This window comes from Anoplopoma fimbria, chromosome 20 (genome assembly GCF_027596085.1).
Source record: "Anoplopoma fimbria isolate UVic2021 breed Golden Eagle Sablefish chromosome 20, Afim_UVic_2022, whole genome shotgun sequence".
Taxonomy (NCBI): Eukaryota; Metazoa; Chordata; class Actinopteri; order Perciformes; family Anoplopomatidae; genus Anoplopoma; species Anoplopoma fimbria.
Window position 1 is genome coordinate 8370816 of NC_072468.1, and position 17316 is coordinate 8388131.

A 17316-nucleotide genomic window follows, 5' to 3' on the forward strand; every position below is an offset into this window, starting at 1 on the left:
TCCAGTGTTTCCCAAATTCCACATCAGGCAAGAGACTAATGATCAATGCTTTTCACCTCTAAGAGGTATGAATCAAATCATTTTTATTAAAAACCTGTGTAGGACTGATACAGCAGGGATACATCTGCCAAATGCTTCTGGATTGATTGAGCTTATGGTCCTTATTTGTGCTCAATCATGACAATTATTTTAACATGAAGTCTTACACATGAGTGAGAAAAAAAAGTGGGCGAGAAACAGAGGGGTTCTCTGATTCATTTAAAAAATAAAATGTGCAGAATGGCAAAACAGGCCCACAGGCAGCTTTTCTCCATGAAAATAATCTGTTGGACAGTTTGCTAAATTCACTTAAAAAAAACACCTGCTTTGAATTAAACCTGATCATGCACTCGTCATTTAATCATTTATGTTTCAACAGAATATGTCATTAAGTCATTGCCATTCAGCCACCCATCAGTTAGCTTGCAAAGCATTTACTTTTGGGTCAGTATAGAAATGTTCCTCCCTCACCTCATTTATCAGACGTCATAGACCAGAGACATTTTGTATCTTGTCTGCACATTTAAATTAATAAAAATTGCTTTTTTTTCACCTTCCAATGTTTCCATGACAACAGCTTGCCTATTTGCACTGTTGCTGATTTTTTCCAACACTGACTGGTACATTTATTATATGGATGCTAAACTGGATGCCCAGTCAAAGCCATTTTCCTCTTCTCATTGACCAAAGTAACCGGTCGGAGATTACACTGTGATGGTGATCAAGGTTTTAGAAAGACAGCATCTGTGCAGTGAGTGTATCAACTATTTAAGAGCACAGTAACATTCCCACCCCATTAAAAATAATTTAAAAAAATCAAAGCAGTGATCACTGGATTTTTTCCTTCAATATCAAAAGCTGACAGAGGAGGGGAATGAATGGCAGATCAGTAGCCATGAGATTACCATAGGAACCCACAGCTAACATTAATAGTTGGGCTAGATTCTAGTCTATGGTCATTTATCATTACTCATAATGAAAATCTTCAGCTTTTATTATAATAGAGATTTCCAGTGTAAGAAGGCTGCACAGCACAGGGGGGTAATGTGAAATATCAAGCAACATTCATTAGAAAAAAAAGCAGTTTTCACACAATGAAAGACATAAATATAAAAACCAAAAAAATAAAATAAAAACAAGCAAACCAAGGGATGTCACTGGTATACAGTGATGCTTAAAATGAATTACACTCCTTTGTCCTTTGAGGTTATAAATAAGACAAAGAAAGGGAATTCTCCTCCCTATTTGGGTTTCAAAAAGGTAGGTACCTGTTTATTTACAAATGTTCCTGGGAGAAAAAACAAAATTAAATGTTTCAATGCTACCCGACAAATGTAATTATAATCTAAATGGTACCCTCTAATGCTGCATCTAACCTTTAACCTCAGATGAACTGGATTGGATAAATACAGCTCGCCCTTGAAGACCGATGTGACCTCCCCATATAAATACGGAGGTAACCAGTTGTGTTTTCTGACCTCGAGAATGATGCATTTCACACTGATGCAGCTGGAAAATGGACTAAAATGGCTGCTGGTGGAAACAGGGTGGAGTAGGACAGATTGCTAACAGATAAGTAGAGAAGGGTGGAAATCCTGTTTGGTATGATGACTTCAAAGACAGCGTGACGATGGCTTCAGTGTCCTTGCTCCCAGCCCATCCCTTTGGCTCCAAACTGAGCATTTCTAAAAATGTTACGAGAGCTTGACGGCAATCTTCTGCTCCTTCTTCATCATCCTCTGAACCTCTTTTTCCATCTTCTTCCTTTGCTGCTCCATGGACCGCTTTTCTCTCTCGGCCATCTTCTGTTGTCTGTTGAATAAAACGAAAGGCAAATGTAGGATTGCAAGCAATGTCACCAGAACGCACATCAACAGAAGCGAGGCCAGCTGGGAGTGGGGAAAAGAAGATGTGGGGTTTTTTTTGCTCTAAAGTGATGTAATAATGGCAAACACTGTCACCTGCTGGTCATTGTGTGAACCTACATCCCTCTAACAGAAAAATAAAAAGCGATCTTACAGTTTTATTGTCATTAGAAAGGTGGCCAGGACGCCTATTTGAAGTGTTTTGTTCAACAAAATCCACAAGGAGAAGAGCAGACCAAGTCCTGTGTGTAATGGTACACTAATACCAATACTGTATGTTTGCAGACCGCTTTATGTGAGAAAGCTTAATAGTTGGTATGTCACCCTTAGTGTTACATACCAAACGAACAACTCATGCAACTGTTCCTTTAACTGGCTGGTGCATTATTACTGATAATTAATGAACTAGGTAAACAGAAAAATCCTGACTAACTGGTACTAGCGCAGATCTATGTACTTTGTTTAGGCGCAGAAGATTCTTGAAATATTACCTGAGCATCCCCTCTGCCTCCCAGGCAGCTTCAGACTCGTCCTCCCAGGCATTTGTGTCCCCCTGCCAGGTATCCATTTCTCCCAGTTCAGCCTGCACAATTATATTCACAAAAAGAGCATTTCTATAACTGGGCTCAACTTTCTAATTGAGGTGAACTGTTTGGAGGAAAATGTACAATTCATATTGTAGAATCTCTACTAGTTCCCAATCTAATGTCCTTGTTTTGTTTTATGACTCCTCAAATGTAATCACCACACAATGTAATGTGCAAGCATTACAGGGAGATGAGTAAGTGATTGACCTTGTACTGTAAATCTGTATGTCTTAAACACGCCCTATTATGCTATTTTCTGGGTGCATATTTTTATCTCAAGTTACAGTTACAGCATGTTTACATGCGTTAATGCTCATAATCCACCTTGTTTTTTTCATCCTGGCTGTCCTGCAGCACCTCTTCTCACCCTCTCTCTGAAATGCTCCGTTGTAGCGCTTGCTCCTCCCTCGAGAAAGCAAAGACTGCCCTGATTGTTCAGCTATGACCTCATAAAGGTACGGAAGTGAAGGAGAAAATTCAATGGAGCCGTTTCAGCAGCTCAGGAGCAGTGATTCTGAGGGGGAGGGTCACTCCTTTAGGCGTGGACTTCAGGTTTTACGCTCTACGGACCTTTTACATGTACAAAAATATATATAACACACTAAAGAAGAGGGGAAAAGTGGAAAAGCATAATAGGGCCACTTTAACACATCCGTCACAAGCTAGTTGCTCTTAGAAAATAAAAATAAAAATCTCTGGTCCATTTAATAAGTGAAATTTTAATAATGTTTGACTTGTTGTTTACTATGGCCTGAAAAATAATCATAAATGACCAGTAGGGTGATTAGTCTCTCTGGGTCATTCTAACAAATAATGATAATTTATTATTGGATGCGTTAGGAACAGAAGATGGTATAAAGCTGTAACTTACTGAAGGTGGACTGAAGGTCATCATATCCTGAGAGGCTGCCAGCCTGCTGGAGAAACCTGCTGAGCCATCAGTCACCAGGAAGTTCAAAGGCTCCCTTTTCTTCAGCACTATCTGCAACATGGAAGCCAGAGAGACAGAGCTGAAATTGAAACTGAAGCACTCTGTGATGCATTACCATCCCACTCGGATTCATCTAACATATTTAATAAAAATTCAAGCAAATTACAATGTAAATATATATGATTTTTACTATGCAGATACACTATGCCATGCTCTCATGCATTTACATGATATACAGTGGGTACGGAAAGTATTCAGACCCCTTTAAATTTTTCACCCTTTGTTTCATTGCAGCCATTTGCTAAAATCGAAAAGGTTCATTTTTTTTTCTCGCATTAATGTACACTCAGCAACCCATCTTGACAGAAAAAAACAGAAATGTAGAACTTTTTGCAAATTTATAAAAAAACAAAACTGAAATATCACATGGTCATAAGTATTCAGACCCTTTGCTCAGTATTGAGTAGAAGCACCCTTTTGAGCTAGTACAGCCATGAGTCTTCTTGGGAATGATGCAACAAGTTTCTCACACCTGGATTTGGGGATCCTCTGCCATTCTTCCTTGCAGATCCTCTCCAGTTCTGTCAGGTTGGATGGTGAACGTTGGTGGACAGCCATTTTCAGGTCTCTCCAGAGATGCTCAATTGGGTTTAGGTCAGGGCTCTGGCTGGGCCAGTCAAGAATGGTCACAGACTTGTTCCGAAGCCACTCCTTTGTTATTTTAGCTGTGTGCTTCGGGTCATTGTCTTGTTGGAAGGTGAACCTTCGGCCCAGTCTGAGGTCCTGAGCACTCTGGAGGAGGTTTTCTTCCAGGATATCTCTGTACTTGGCCGCATTCATCTTTCCTTCAATTGCAACCAGTCGTCCTGTCCCTGCAGCTGAAAAACACCCCCATAGCATGATGCTGCCACCACCATGTTTCACTGTTGGGATTGTATTGGGCAGGTGATGAGCAGTGCCTGGTTTTCTCCACACATACCGCTTAGAATTAACGCCAAAAAGTTCAATCTTGGTCTCATCAGACCAGAGAATCTTATTTCTCATAGTTTGGGAGTCCTCCATGTGTTTTTTGGCAAACTCTATGCGGGCTTTCATATGTCTTGCACTGAGGAGAGGCTTCCGTCGGGCCACTCTGCCATAAAGCCCCGACTGGTGGAGGGCTGCAGTGATAGTTGACTTTGTGGAACTTTCTCCCATCTCCCTACTGCATCTCTGGAGCTCAGCCACAGTGATCTTTGGGTTCTTCTTTACCTCTCTCACCAAGGCTCTTCTCCCACGATTGCTCAGTTTGGCTGGACGGCCAGGTCTAGGAAGAGTTCTGGTCATCCCATACTTCTTCCATTTAAGGATTATGGAGGCCACTGTGCTCTTAGGAACCTTGAGTGCTGCAGAAATTCTTTTGTAACCTTGGCCAGATCTGTGCCTTGCCACAATTCTGTCTCTGAGCTCCTTGGGCAGTTCCTTCGACCTCATGATTCTCATTTGTTCTGACATGCACTGTGAGCTGTAAGGTCTTATATAGACAGGTGTGTGCCTTTCCTAATCAAGTCCAATCAGTTTAATTAAACACAGCTGGACTCCAATGAAGAAGTAGAACCATCTCAAGGAGGATCAGAAGAAATGGACAGCATGTGAGTTAAATATGAGTGTCACAGCAAAGGGTCTGAATACTTATGACCATGTGATATTTCAGTTTTTCTTTTTTAATAAATTTGCAAAACGTTCTACATTTCTGTTTTTTTCTGTCAAGATGGGTTGCTGAGTGTACATTAATGCGAAAAAAAATGAACTTTTTCGATTTTAGCAAATGGCTGCAATGAAACAAAGAGTGAAAAATTTAAAGGGGTCTCAATACTTTCCGTACCCACTGTATTTATAATGTCTTGATATTATATGCATCTCAAGAAAGCTATTGCCAGAAAAAACAAGCATTGGGTGAGACAGGAGCATTGCATCAGCTGATATTATTATTACCCGGGAGATTTATTGACTATAAAAGGTTCTGTTAGCTGTAATTTGAGTTAAGTGCATTATGGTCCATGATATTATATAATCTATCACTGCAGTGTCACTGTTTACCCTTTACTTGTTTATTGATGTTTTTTTTTTTAAACAATTACATCTTAGGAGATTTGTTATTTGCGGCCTTGCAGTGTTTTACAGTTGAGGCCTGAAACCAACTCCACTAAAAACTTAAAATTTTATACATTTTTATGATATAAAACCTAAAGGAAGAACAAGCTTATGCACTATTTAAAATCGCAAATTTCACAAATTGTGGTATTTGCGGTTTTAAATAGTGTTAATAGTGTGAGTGTGGCTATTGTTTGTGCACCTTCTAACTAAATTTATCACAAGATGATGTGTCAAATTACCTCAACTTCTAGCATTTGTGATTGGGAAAACACAATCAAATATTTCATCTAGTTTATGATGCAAGACCATGAAAGAGAGACATGTAATGATGCCACCAATTTGGAAAAATGTTGTCAGGATATTCAGTGTATCGTATATAGTATAGTTTTGCGTCTGTTGGGTAACACTGGGGCTGCTTCACTGTCTGTGGACATACCTTCTGTGTTTTCCTGATGGTGGGAGTCATGTCTTTGAAGTAGTCGGGCTCTTCATCCATCTCGTTGCCTGTAGGGGAGACGTTTCCGTTGCCACCTTCAATCTTAATGCTTGTAGGAGCCTCTTCATCCCAAGAGCTCCATTCTTCAATCTCTGGCTGTGCAGAATAGACAATAAAACACTATTTAAAGTCAAATGTATACATGGCATTCAAGAGCAGGAGTTTGTGTAGTTTATAAGCAAATATATGCAGGTCTCGAATTGTTGTTAAATGATTGTAACTGTAGTTTGCATTGCCAAATAATGAACGATAGGGATAATATTAAACTTCTCAGGGAAAGTTCATTGACACAATACTGACCTGTTTTGGTACCGAGGATGAAAAATCTACTGTTGTCGGGAGAGTTATTTGATCGCCACTGAGCTTGCGACCCCTTCCACTCCTGAAAAATGTATAATACAAATAAAATAGGTCCAAGGAAAAGGAAATGTACCATTTGAACTAGCAGCAACAGACAAAACATTGTCAGAGCTCTTTAATGTAGAGAGATTGATCAACTGGGAATTAAACTCTGCCAGTAACATTTTCCTCAAAGCTTACAGATGCACTCTACTCAAAACATGAATTGAGAACCTTCCTGTATTGCGACATTTCAGTTGTAAATCAGCATGCATGTGACCCACAAAGCAATTATCTGGTTTTCATTCCACCAAAATTGACTATGGTGTGTGGTACCAAACATTATGAACAAGTACTACATATTTAAATGAATTAAACTAAACAGCTTTTTAGTTGTGGCTCAGATTTGTGCCACTTTTACCAGTATATCCTGTCATCTGTTCAAAGGTATCCGGTAAGATTATTTGACGTTTTTAATGTTTGCTATTAATGTGCATTGACAAGATCTTCATAAAAGGAGAATAGTGTGTATGAGGGGTACTTGTTCAGTTGTGCTCACCTGCATATCAACCTTTTAAAGAAAGAAAGTAAGGTGGCTAGGCATGTGCAGATCTTGAAAAGACGGAACTGAGTGATGGCCATGATGAAATTGAGCTGGTGGAAAAGGAAAAAGAAAATATTAGCGTATGGATTTACAATGATGACCATGACTTGTTTTGGGCCAAAGCACCAGGGTGTATAGTAAAGCAAGCCTGCAGTAACGTTGGACAGATACATATGCAGGGTAGCATGACATTGAAAATAATTTGCCAGGGATCAGTCCTTACAATGAAATGTGTTGGCATACATGAACATTACGTACCAACAACCGGTTATATTATGCAAAATCTGGAGAGCCGTGACACTAGCGTTTTAATTCAATGCTGCTTGTGGGCAAACGGATATACTTAGCTAGATAACCTAGTAGACTGTATTCAAATGTTAACAATAGATGCAATTAACAAACCTAAACACTATGCAATTATACTGACAGATACGCGATCTTCACCATACAACAAAAGATAGACCTGAGACTAGCTAAGACAGACCTGAGACTAGCTAGATATGAGACAAGTTCTGCCAGCATCTATGCTAAATGAACGCAACAGCTTCAACGTAATGCCTTCACAATATGTATGTTAGACGCATTAGATTAGCTAGCCAGCATACAAACACTCACCTTGCAAAACGTCAACACAGCGTAAGCAGAGCAGCTGCTTTCTTCTTGTATGGTAGAAGAGGCAAGTTCATTTATCTGCTAACCGTTGCTTGCTAGCTTAGCCCACAGGAAAACATGATATTTCTGAATCATCGAAATGACTTCGTGAAACGACACATTGGCGGTGAGAAATTATATCGCTGTCATTTTATAGCCATGCATGTAACAGCTGTGCACCCCGATCTGGTTTCATGACAAAACTCCTAAATTCGTGTCGTCTCTCATCTCTGTCCCATGGCTGCCATCTTTGAGCTGGGAGGAGCAGGAACCAAGGGAACTAGAACAGGGAAGTGCAGCGTGGATCTGCTGCATTCAGGTACCGTCGGAAAATGAGCAGATCCCCGCTGCACTACAACCCCATGCACACATTCTTCATTGTAAACCTTTACTTTTGTGTCTGACTATGTTATACACATCCCTGTGTATTTAGATACTATAAATGGTCTGAAGGGCAATCCCGATAACTGCTTTTGTTGGACATTTAATTGCTGTAAACAATATTATTGGGTATCACTGGGTTTCTGGTTTTGTTTTTGTTTTAATCTGACAAGCACTTTGTGTTTAAGATTTATTAATTCCATTATCATATATTATTATTATTATTAATAATAATCATTATTATTATTAATCATTATTAATATGATCAACATTATTAAAATTATTAATAATATTATGATGATTGTTATTAATAATAATTAAATCATTAAAAAACTCGATTATCCCAGACACACAACAAGGCTCACTCCTGTCATGTTTCTATCGAAAATTTGAATTATACTATACATAATTTAACTCTAAATATATAGTATGTATTGCGAGAATACATTGTAAACTATTTATTACACATTAACATTGCTGTAGGGGAAGTTGTCTTCGTGGCTGAGGGCTAGTGCTAGTTTGTAAACATAACCAACGCTGTCGTCACCACAAACTATCCAATCAGAACACGACTTGGACGGAAGTGGCATATTTGAAAACTGGCAGTTGAAGGCGAGCCTTTTCCGTGCTCCATTAGCTAGTGAAACGGGATAAATGAGATCGTAAACAAGGTAAGACGTTTTTGAATCGTAATATTGCGTTAATTTGAATGAAGATCTTACCAAGTGTTTCTTTATACCTATCGAGTTTGTTTAACCCATAGCGAAACCAGGTCGCTACTACTAATCGTTAGCATAAGCGTTAACAACATGTCGCTAGCTAGCTGAGCTAAGTCCCATTGTAAAAACGAAAGAGTAAATTATATTGTAAATATAGCACGGTGTCCAATAATCTGAGTTGAAAATGTCAACGGCAATCTTCCTTGGTTGGCAGCGACTATGCATACCAGGTATTTTCAAGAATTTCAGTTAATATGTGAATAAATGACCGGTCCACAGAGCTGCACGTCATTGTGGGAACGTGCACTTTAATTTCTGAGTTCTCCTACGTGACTCTATTCACCTGATCCTTGCCGACATGTTAAGAGTCACTTGAAGAAATCATGCATATCTGGGCTAATGGTATGTATTTGCTCCTCAATTTCAGATGGAAGAAGAAGAACATACAGACAGAAAGCAGCAGCTTGCCATGCTTTATCAAAAGATCAACAAAATTAAGAAGTATCTCAATGAAGGTAATTGTCCTGTAGTCCCGTCACTGTGAGATCCATATGCATCAGTATCCATATGTTCAGATTTCATAAAGTCATAATAACACTTTGCACTTGTTACAGATGACACAGACAATATTAACCAGGTTATCGGCTCAAACTCACCTGAATCATGTCTCTCATATTTGACGGACCTGGAGAAGAAAGGGGACCCTCACTTGGATCGTAACTACCTAAATAGACTTATTGACTTCTATACCAGAGTATTCTCCAATATGCCACTGGGAAAACACTGCCAGAACGAGAGCTATGCCAGGTTGTTGGTCAGATTTGCAGAGCTGAAAGCGTGAGTAACCAAGTTATTCCTTCGATATAAACTACCATTGTCCTTTTTATACTTTGAATTCTTTGTTCATCAGTCAATTGAGTAGGCTGGATAAAAATAATAATTTTGAAATGCTTTTTAAAAACAGTAGGTTGGGCATTAAGTCTGTTTTTTCCCGTTTTTCTTTTATTAGAATTCAAGATGTCAATGAGGCAGAAGCCAACTTCAACGTGGCAAGATCTCACAGCCAGAACTTTGCATTTGTTCACATTGCACATGCACAGTTTGAGCATTCTCAGGGTAGGTTTGTCTGTTGTTCTAATAATTCTAAACACATTCTCTTGAAATGTTATCTGGGGTATTTCAGTGTCTGCTCTATCATCTAACCAGGCAACACAAAGAGAGGCATTTACATTCTGCAGAATGCCATTGAACTGGGTGCCAAACCGAAGGAGTTGCTGGAGGCTGCCTTGCAAAGCGTGCAGACGGGGAAAACACAATTCGTCTGTTCCGAGGATAAGGAAAATGCACCACGTGAGTATTTTTATTTATTTTTATTCCATGGAAGTACATTGTTTGATTGCTTGACTGCTAAACAGCTGTTCAGAAGACTGTTACAATGCAATTTTATCAAACATATATTAACTTCTCATTGCTTGATTTTAACATTTTGCTGTGATTTCTTCCTGACAGAATTGTCAAACAGTAATGTGCACGGTTCTGTCAAAAAGGGCTCTGTATTCCAAAAAGTATGCAGAACATCAGACGGCACAGGCGACTTGCAGCTCTCCAGTATTTTTGCTTCAGGGTAAGAATAAAAAGGGCACCTTCCAACATTTAGTAAGGCCTCAGTTGGATTTTGGAAATATAACATCTTGTGTTGATCTCTGGCCTGCAGGACAGAGCCCTTTGGTGGATCATCAGATGACCAACTATACGGTTGGAGATCTGGATCTCATTGCAAGAGAGTAGTTGGAATGGTGAGAGTTACATTTCATCCTATTTGTGTTTAACGCATGCTTTTTCTGTGTGAACCCTTTTATTTCTTACCAAGTTTTTTCTCTTACAAAGATTGCCAAGTCGTCCCTTAAGTTTTGAAGTTGTATGCCGTACTGTTGTATTCCAGCCAGGGAGAGTTCCCGTAGTATCTTTCTCGATCCCAGAAAAGGATGATGATGATGACGACATTAATGAGAGGCCCTCAAAGAGAAATGATGCATCAGTCCTGACCAGTTTGTCAAGGTTATCTTTTATACCAACATTTATTTGCAAATGTGTTTAATTTTATTATGTCTTGAGGAACACTGCATGAAAACAGTTGTTGCCAAATTAAATATGATTTTTCTCGGATTTCTTCCTTTCAAATGGCTATTAGGGGGCGACTCCTCTAGATTGATAAATAAGTCTGATTGTATAGAAGTCTGAGAAATCGAGATCGATCATTGTAGATAGAAATAGATAGATATACTTGTCACGTCCCAGTTCACTTGCATGCAAATTCTTAAATATTTAAATTAAATGTGTTACAATTTGTTACAAGTGTTGTTGATACTTCATTTTTTTCATTTTGTCTCAGGCAAACATCTGGTTCAAACATGAACCCTCATTTTGGACTATCTTCTTCAAAGAAAAAAGATGTCGAAGGAGATCGTTTATACTATCGAGTGAGTAAAAAAACAAGCTACAGAAGTTTGGGCTGAGCAATATCAGAATCAATACAACATTGAGTTAAAGAAAGAAGTTTAATATCATTCTCTTGTATTGTTGTGTCCTCAGCCACCAGCTGTCAGCCCAGAGCCTTGCCCCTGGGAGGACCAGGCAGCTGTGGACTCCACCACCACACTCCTTCACACACATGACACAAGGGATGCCCCGAGAATGGAAGGTACTACACTGCTTGTTAATTTGTCGAGAAAACTCTTAGGCTGTGTGAAAAATGTGAATTTTGACTGCTTTGATGACATTTAGTTTTTCCCTCCGGCAGATGTGACTTTTAACTTCGACCAGGTCGTCAATTCAAATTCCCCCGAGTCGTGTTGGACATATCTGATGAACCTGGAGAAGAGAGGCAGCCCTCACACAGACATCAACCTCCTCAATAAGCTCAAGGACTGTTATTCTAAAATCTTCTCCAGGTTGCCGATAAGACAGTTCAGCAAAAACGCCAGCTATGCCAGAATACTGGTCAGATATGCAGAACTCAAGGGGTGAGAAGAAAAAAAAAATCAAGACTGATCAGTTTTACAGCATTATCTCTATCAATGTGTGTAATCATAATTAATTAAAACATTTATCCCATTAAGGAAAGGGATTTTTCAGTGCTTAATAATAAGCATTTAAGTCGTCAAACTGATTTTGGCAAACTTTTATTTCTAATAATTCAGACGGGATGCTGTGAATCATGTCAATGGGTATATTGTCCCACTGTACAGCAATTCAATGGAGGGAAGCCAAACAATATTACTGACTTATTCCGCAGCCCAAAGCTTGGTGTGGTGCTGGTGATATAGAATGAATGAACTGGTGCCCCTGTATAACATTTATTAAAAGTTACCATCGTCATATTTAATCATGTCATATGTGTAAAAGCCTGTGTGTATAGATGTGTCTGTTCTTGCTTTGTAGGTTAAAATCAGTGCATACAGAACTTTAACCCTCTCAAAAAAAAGAGTGTGATGAATTTTAACATTTTGATTTGAACGAGCTTTGTCAACTGTAGAAAATGACCAAAATTCTGTCTTTCTCCTTTTGCAGGATTGAAGACACAGATGAAGCCCAGGACCACTTCATAGTTGCAAGATCCAACTGTAAAGGCTTTGCCTTCGTCCACGTAGCACATGCCCAGTTTGAGGTTTCTCAAGGTAGAATGGCTTTGTATTTTAGTTATACGAAATCTCATCTGACACAGACAAAATGCAAAGATTACCACAGTTATAAATACATGTTTAATGGAATACTTGCAAGCTCACTTTTGGCAACATTCATATTAGAAACTTTAAAATGAACTGAGTTGTTTATACAGATGTGCCAGTGTCCTAATACTCTTACAAGGTCTGACTTTATTTTATAAAGAGGTTGACTAGAAAAGTGTTAATTTAACTGTTTAAACATAATGAAGTTACAAATGTTTTTCCTCCTTTCCTTTTAAGGTAATGTGATGAAAGCAACTTCAATTCTGCACAAAGCCCAGGCTTTAAATGCGAAGCCAGCAGAGCTCCTGGAGATTGCCATACGTAACCTGAAAGCTGGGGAGAAACAGCTTGTGCCCACCAGGGAGGAGGAACATCCCACAGGTAGAGATTAACTGAGGAGAGTTAAAGTTAAAGCAGTGAGTTGGACAGGGTTTGTAACTGAAACTGTTTTCCTTTCTACTGTCTTGTAGATTTGATAACTGGTGCTGCAGTAAGTGTGTCTACTTGTGGGAGAAACCAGGAACTTCAGCTTCCTGCTCGGGTCCCTGTTCACCGGTCAGCTGATCAGCCTAAAGCTGCCAGCAAGGAGCCCTCATCAGAGTGGAAGATGCCAACTCTCCTCAACCGGCATGTTTCTCCAGAGGTCTGATGACATTTGTTACTAGCATTTACTTTGCAATGCATTTAGAGAAAATGTGTAAAATGTTTCATAAACTGCTCTTTCTTACTGTTAGATTCAGGGACTAATAACTACTTTGCCCTATTTGTCACTATTTTCCCTGAGTGTACTGTCTCCATTCCACCGCCTAAAATGGATTCCTTTTTTTTTTTTTTTTTTTTTTTTTTACCACTTCAAATCATTTATTTATCCATTGTCATTTCATGACCTTCTCCTAGAGCTGATCAAATCGTTCCAAATTATTTTCCTCCTAGGATAAACGAACTACACCTCCTGACCCCAGACCTGTTCCCCGTATGCCTGAGTCACTCCCCACTCCATCTCTCCATCTTCCTCCAAGAACGAACCCACAGACAGTCTGCCAGACCCCAAACAACTACAGGAACCCCTGTGCTAGCAGGTATTATCTTGACTTGTGTGTCTGCTGGTCTGGAACCTAATCAGTTAGCACATAATTTGATTTGAACGACTTTTCTTGTTTCTTTATGTGCTGCTTTTTATCATCATAAAAATGTGCCCAGTAACACCTACTCTGTCCTTCTCCCCCTCAGCTTTATTACTCCCGTTGTCAAGAGAGGCCCTGAGGTGTCTTCCTCTGCATTGGCAGCACACAGAGCCGGACCCGTTCAGCAGCCATGCACACCACTAAACCAAGCCCCATGTTTCCAAACTCCACAGGTAGTGCCCTACTTTTGCTGTTATCTTAGATACCAAATCCATTTTTAGACTCAGAGAACATACTGCATGTGTCCACAAGTTTTTCCGTGACACCAAACACATGTTGTAACTGATTAGGCAACGATAATTTAGCCATCGAAAAGCTTTTTTTGTGTTGCTTTTTACTGTTTACATAGCTGTTACTGATATGAAAGTGCCAACCACCATAATAAGTAACTCCGCTTTTTATTCTCCACTAACAGGTTCTGATTTTTCTGTAACAGCTACTGCAAAACTTGTAATCTTGGTTAAATTCCACACAGTCACATGCTACAGAGCCTTCAGTATGGATGGATAAGATGATTGAGCAGAGATGAGATGCATGATAAATCTGGACATGTAGGGATTAACGTAGCTTGTTTTGCAGTATGAAATGCAGAGGAGGAATCATTTAACACTGTAATGAAATTATTTTTTGTTTAAATTCAATTTTAGGGGTCCCTCTCTGCGTTGTCAAATGAAACCATTACCATTAAGGGCAAGCAGTTCTTCATACTCAAGATGATTGGACGTGGTGGGTCTAGCAAGGTAAAAACATTAGTTGGAGATTTGTATTATGTTACATCATTGTCATATGCTTTGCTTTTTTGTTGCTGTTTGCAACTCCAATCAGTGAGTGTTGTTTTTCTTTCTCTTTTTTTTTTCCAGGTCTACCAGGTCCTTGATCACAAAAAGCAGCTGTTTGCTGTGAAATACGTCGACCTTGAGGAGGCTGATGCTCAGACGATAGAGAGCTACAAAAATGAAATTGAACATCTGAACCACTTGCAGCAGTACAGCGATCAAATTATCAAGCTCTATGACTAGTAAGCAAAAGTCCAAAAACAAGATGTCAATGCATTGCTCAGGAATCACCTTGAAACCGTTTTTGTCATATTTATATACAAAAAAAAGAATTATATTAGTTCATATATCCATGACGGATGTATATGTGTTTGCAGTGAAATAACCAACAGCTACATCTACATGCGGATGGAGTGTGGAAACTTGGATCTGAACACTTGGTTGCGGAACCGCAAGACTGTGAATCCGCTGGAGAGGAAGTTCTACTGGAAGAACATGCTGGAGGCCGTCCACACCATCCACAAACATGGTCTGCCTTTCTCTATAGCTCTCACTACTGTTCCCTGTTTACTAAATGGCACACTAAGATAATCTTCATTTCTAAGGATTATATACTAAATGTCCTCTGTGTCTTCTGTGCAGGAATTGTCCACAGTGACTTGAAGCCAGCAAATTTTGTCATTGTGAACGCTTCGCTGAAGTTGATCGACTTTGGCATCGCAAACCGAATCCAGCCGGATGTCACAAGCATTATGAAGGATTCACAGGTAAGATTTCTGTCATATACACTGAATGAACACTAAGTCTGTTACATGTAGTGTTAACCTGCAGCCCTACTGATTAGATTGTAAGTGCTTTGCAGAAAAAAATAAATGAATTCAAGTGTCAATGCATTTGAGATAAATTGATCTACACTTTACAACTGCTCAATGTAAGTTGTTAATGCTGAATACTGAACGCACAGTGTGGAGTTGTATTCATGGTAACAACTTACTGAGCGAACAAACATACTCTTTTAATGAATGTGCAACAACAAAAACAGATGTTGTAAATGTATGAAAGTCTGTGGAAAGACAAACGATTCTGACTGTAAACATAATTAAGCTGTATCGGATCTATACTCATCACCCATTTAATGCATGGTTGTTTGTCAAACACAGGTTGGAACCTTGAACTATATGCCCCCTGAAGCCATCAAGGACACCTCATCCCAGGCAGGAAAAGCACGCTCAAAGGTACCAAGCTAACCAAGTCGAACATTCAGAGCAGTCGTTTCTGATTACAGCACAGTGGTGAAAACTTTTTTCTATTTGTTTCTCCCAAAGATCAGTCCCAAAGGTGACGTGTGGTCCCTTGGCTGCATCCTGTACTGCATGACTTATGGGAAAACTCCATTCCAAAGCATCACCAATCAGATTGCCAAGCTGCACGCCATCATCGACCCTACTCATAGGATTGAATTTCCTGACATCCCGGAGAAGGATTTGCTGGATGTGTTGATGGTGAGAGACCACGACTAAACTAAATAAGTGTAAAGTGAACACAAAAAGTATTTCGAGTTTTTAAATTATGCTAAACTTGCCCATTCTATAGCCATAAAGGATTTAACCATGCTGGTATAAAAGCTTGCATATTAGTTGGCCTCCTAAATCACTTTATTTTGCTTGCACTTTTGTGACCATCCACTTTTGTACAGTATACAATGCCCATAAATGTAAGGTGCAGGTCAATACTTTAATTCTTATTAAATTGATATAGCTATCATATAAAATTTGATTTAGCACTTTTACATCATAATGAAATTCAAATGACATCCTTTGTGTTTAGGTGTTGTAAAATGTTTAAATAAGGGTTAAACATACATTGATGTATGTTACAGGATTAACTAAAATATTGATGTCCACAGATTAAAACAGTGGCTTAGAAGTGCTTTTGAAGTGATGTAAAAATACAAATCAGTTGTTTTATCTGGTTGTTTCAGAGGTGCTTGGTCCGAAACCCCAGAGAGCGAATCTCTATTGCAGAGCTGCTGGAGCATCAATACCTGCAGCTGAGGCCACAAGTATCACCTGCACCAGGTACACACACACTCGCACTCACACACACTCATACACACACACTCATACACTCATCGAACTGTATACTTGGAAGCCAACTTTGCTGTTCACCGTGTGACCCTGACCTGTACTCAACTGTTTCAGAATGTCCAAGTAACAGTGACCTCAAGAGGATCCTAACAGATCTCGCAGCCCTTCAGTCTCCAAACAGCATCGTCCGAGCTGCTAATGTAAGATTTGCATGGCAGAACTTTTACACTTTGACTCCATCTTGGAGTTCCTAAATTGTAACACTGCTTTCTGCTTTTCACAGAATCTGGCCAAAATGTGCAGCAGTGGCAGGAAGTTGGATGTTGCAGAATGTGCAAAGTCATCATAATTATCCTGCAATGTGATGTGAATATTTCTTTCTCTTTTCTTTTGACCCCTCATAACCACTTCAGTACAGTAAAGGTACTTTCTGTAAGATTTAGAACTAACAAATGTATAATTGTATGTTTGTGGCTTTTGAAACAAAATCATTATATATTGCTTCATTTTTACTCCTGTCCTCTGATAATAAGTGTAAGCATACAGCATAGTCAAATAAAAGAACTGTATCCTTAGGACTTGTTGATTTATTCGTCTCCACAAAACAAAAAAAAGGATTGGTACCTGACGATGTGTGCTATTTTAACGCATTTCTTTGTGATAGAAGAAGGGCTCAATATGTTTGAGTTTATCAAAATATTCACTAAATGAAAATACCTCAAAAACAAAGTGAGAAATGCAATGAGGACATTTTTCCTTGTTTATTGCCAACAGGTACCTTTCATAACATCCT

The 17316-nt window shown here is 39.1% G+C and overlaps 2 protein-coding genes across 2 annotated transcripts; one reads left to right on the top strand and one right to left on the bottom strand.

Moving 5' to 3' along the window:
- Positions 1-76: 76 nt before the first annotated feature.
- Positions 77-7970, bottom strand: ebag9 (estrogen receptor binding site associated antigen 9). The gene is made up of 7 exons (XM_054621897.1): positions 7613-7970; positions 6953-7047; positions 6355-6436; positions 5995-6150; positions 3363-3473; positions 2396-2487; positions 77-1851 (listed from the first exon to the last, which is right to left on the bottom strand). The coding sequence occupies exons 2-7, from the start codon at positions 7033-7035 to the stop codon at positions 1734-1736; spliced, it is 642 nt and encodes a 213-aa protein (XP_054477872.1). The 5' UTR covers positions 7036-7047; positions 7613-7970; the 3' UTR covers positions 77-1733.
- A 629-nt stretch (positions 7971-8599) lies between these two features.
- On the top strand, positions 8600-17085 carry ttk (ttk protein kinase). The gene is made up of 25 exons (XM_054621779.1): positions 8600-8700; positions 9176-9263; positions 9363-9585; positions 9758-9864; positions 9955-10098; positions 10258-10372; positions 10463-10544; positions 10691-10806; positions 11141-11228; positions 11341-11449; positions 11549-11771; positions 12319-12425; positions 12714-12857; positions 12947-13119; positions 13410-13555; positions 13707-13833; positions 14308-14400; positions 14521-14678; positions 14814-14965; positions 15079-15203; positions 15597-15671; positions 15762-15938; positions 16418-16514; positions 16638-16723; positions 16807-17085. Exons 2-25 carry the CDS (start codon positions 9176-9178, stop codon positions 16870-16872), a joined length of 3021 nt encoding a protein of 1006 aa, XP_054477754.1. The 5' UTR covers positions 8600-8700; the 3' UTR covers positions 16873-17085.
- Positions 17086-17316: the final 231 nt, after the last annotated feature.

Excerpts from the sequence above, each read along its gene's own strand:
- ebag9 (XM_054621897.1), bottom strand. The coding sequence starts at position 7,035 with ATGGCCATCACTCAGTTCCGTCTTTTCAAGATCTGCACATGCCTAGCC. Across the intron at positions 2,488-3,362 it reads TGACCTTCAGTCCACCTTCA|GCTGAACTGGGAGAAATGGA; the intron begins GTAAGTTACAGC and ends ATAATTGTGCAG. Across the intron at positions 1,852-2,395 it reads GAGGCAGAGGGGATGCTCAG|ACAACAGAAGATGGCCGAGA; the intron begins GTAATATTTCAA and ends TTTATTCAACAG.
- ttk (XM_054621779.1), top strand. The coding sequence starts at position 9,176 with ATGGAAGAAGAAGAACATACAGACAGAAAGCAGCAGCTTGCCATGCTT. Across the intron at positions 10,373-10,462 it reads TCCAGTATTTTTGCTTCAGG|GACAGAGCCCTTTGGTGGAT; the intron begins GTAAGAATAAAA and ends TCTGGCCTGCAG. Across the intron at positions 11,450-11,548 it reads GGATGCCCCGAGAATGGAAG|ATGTGACTTTTAACTTCGAC; the intron begins GTACTACACTGC and ends TCCCTCCGGCAG.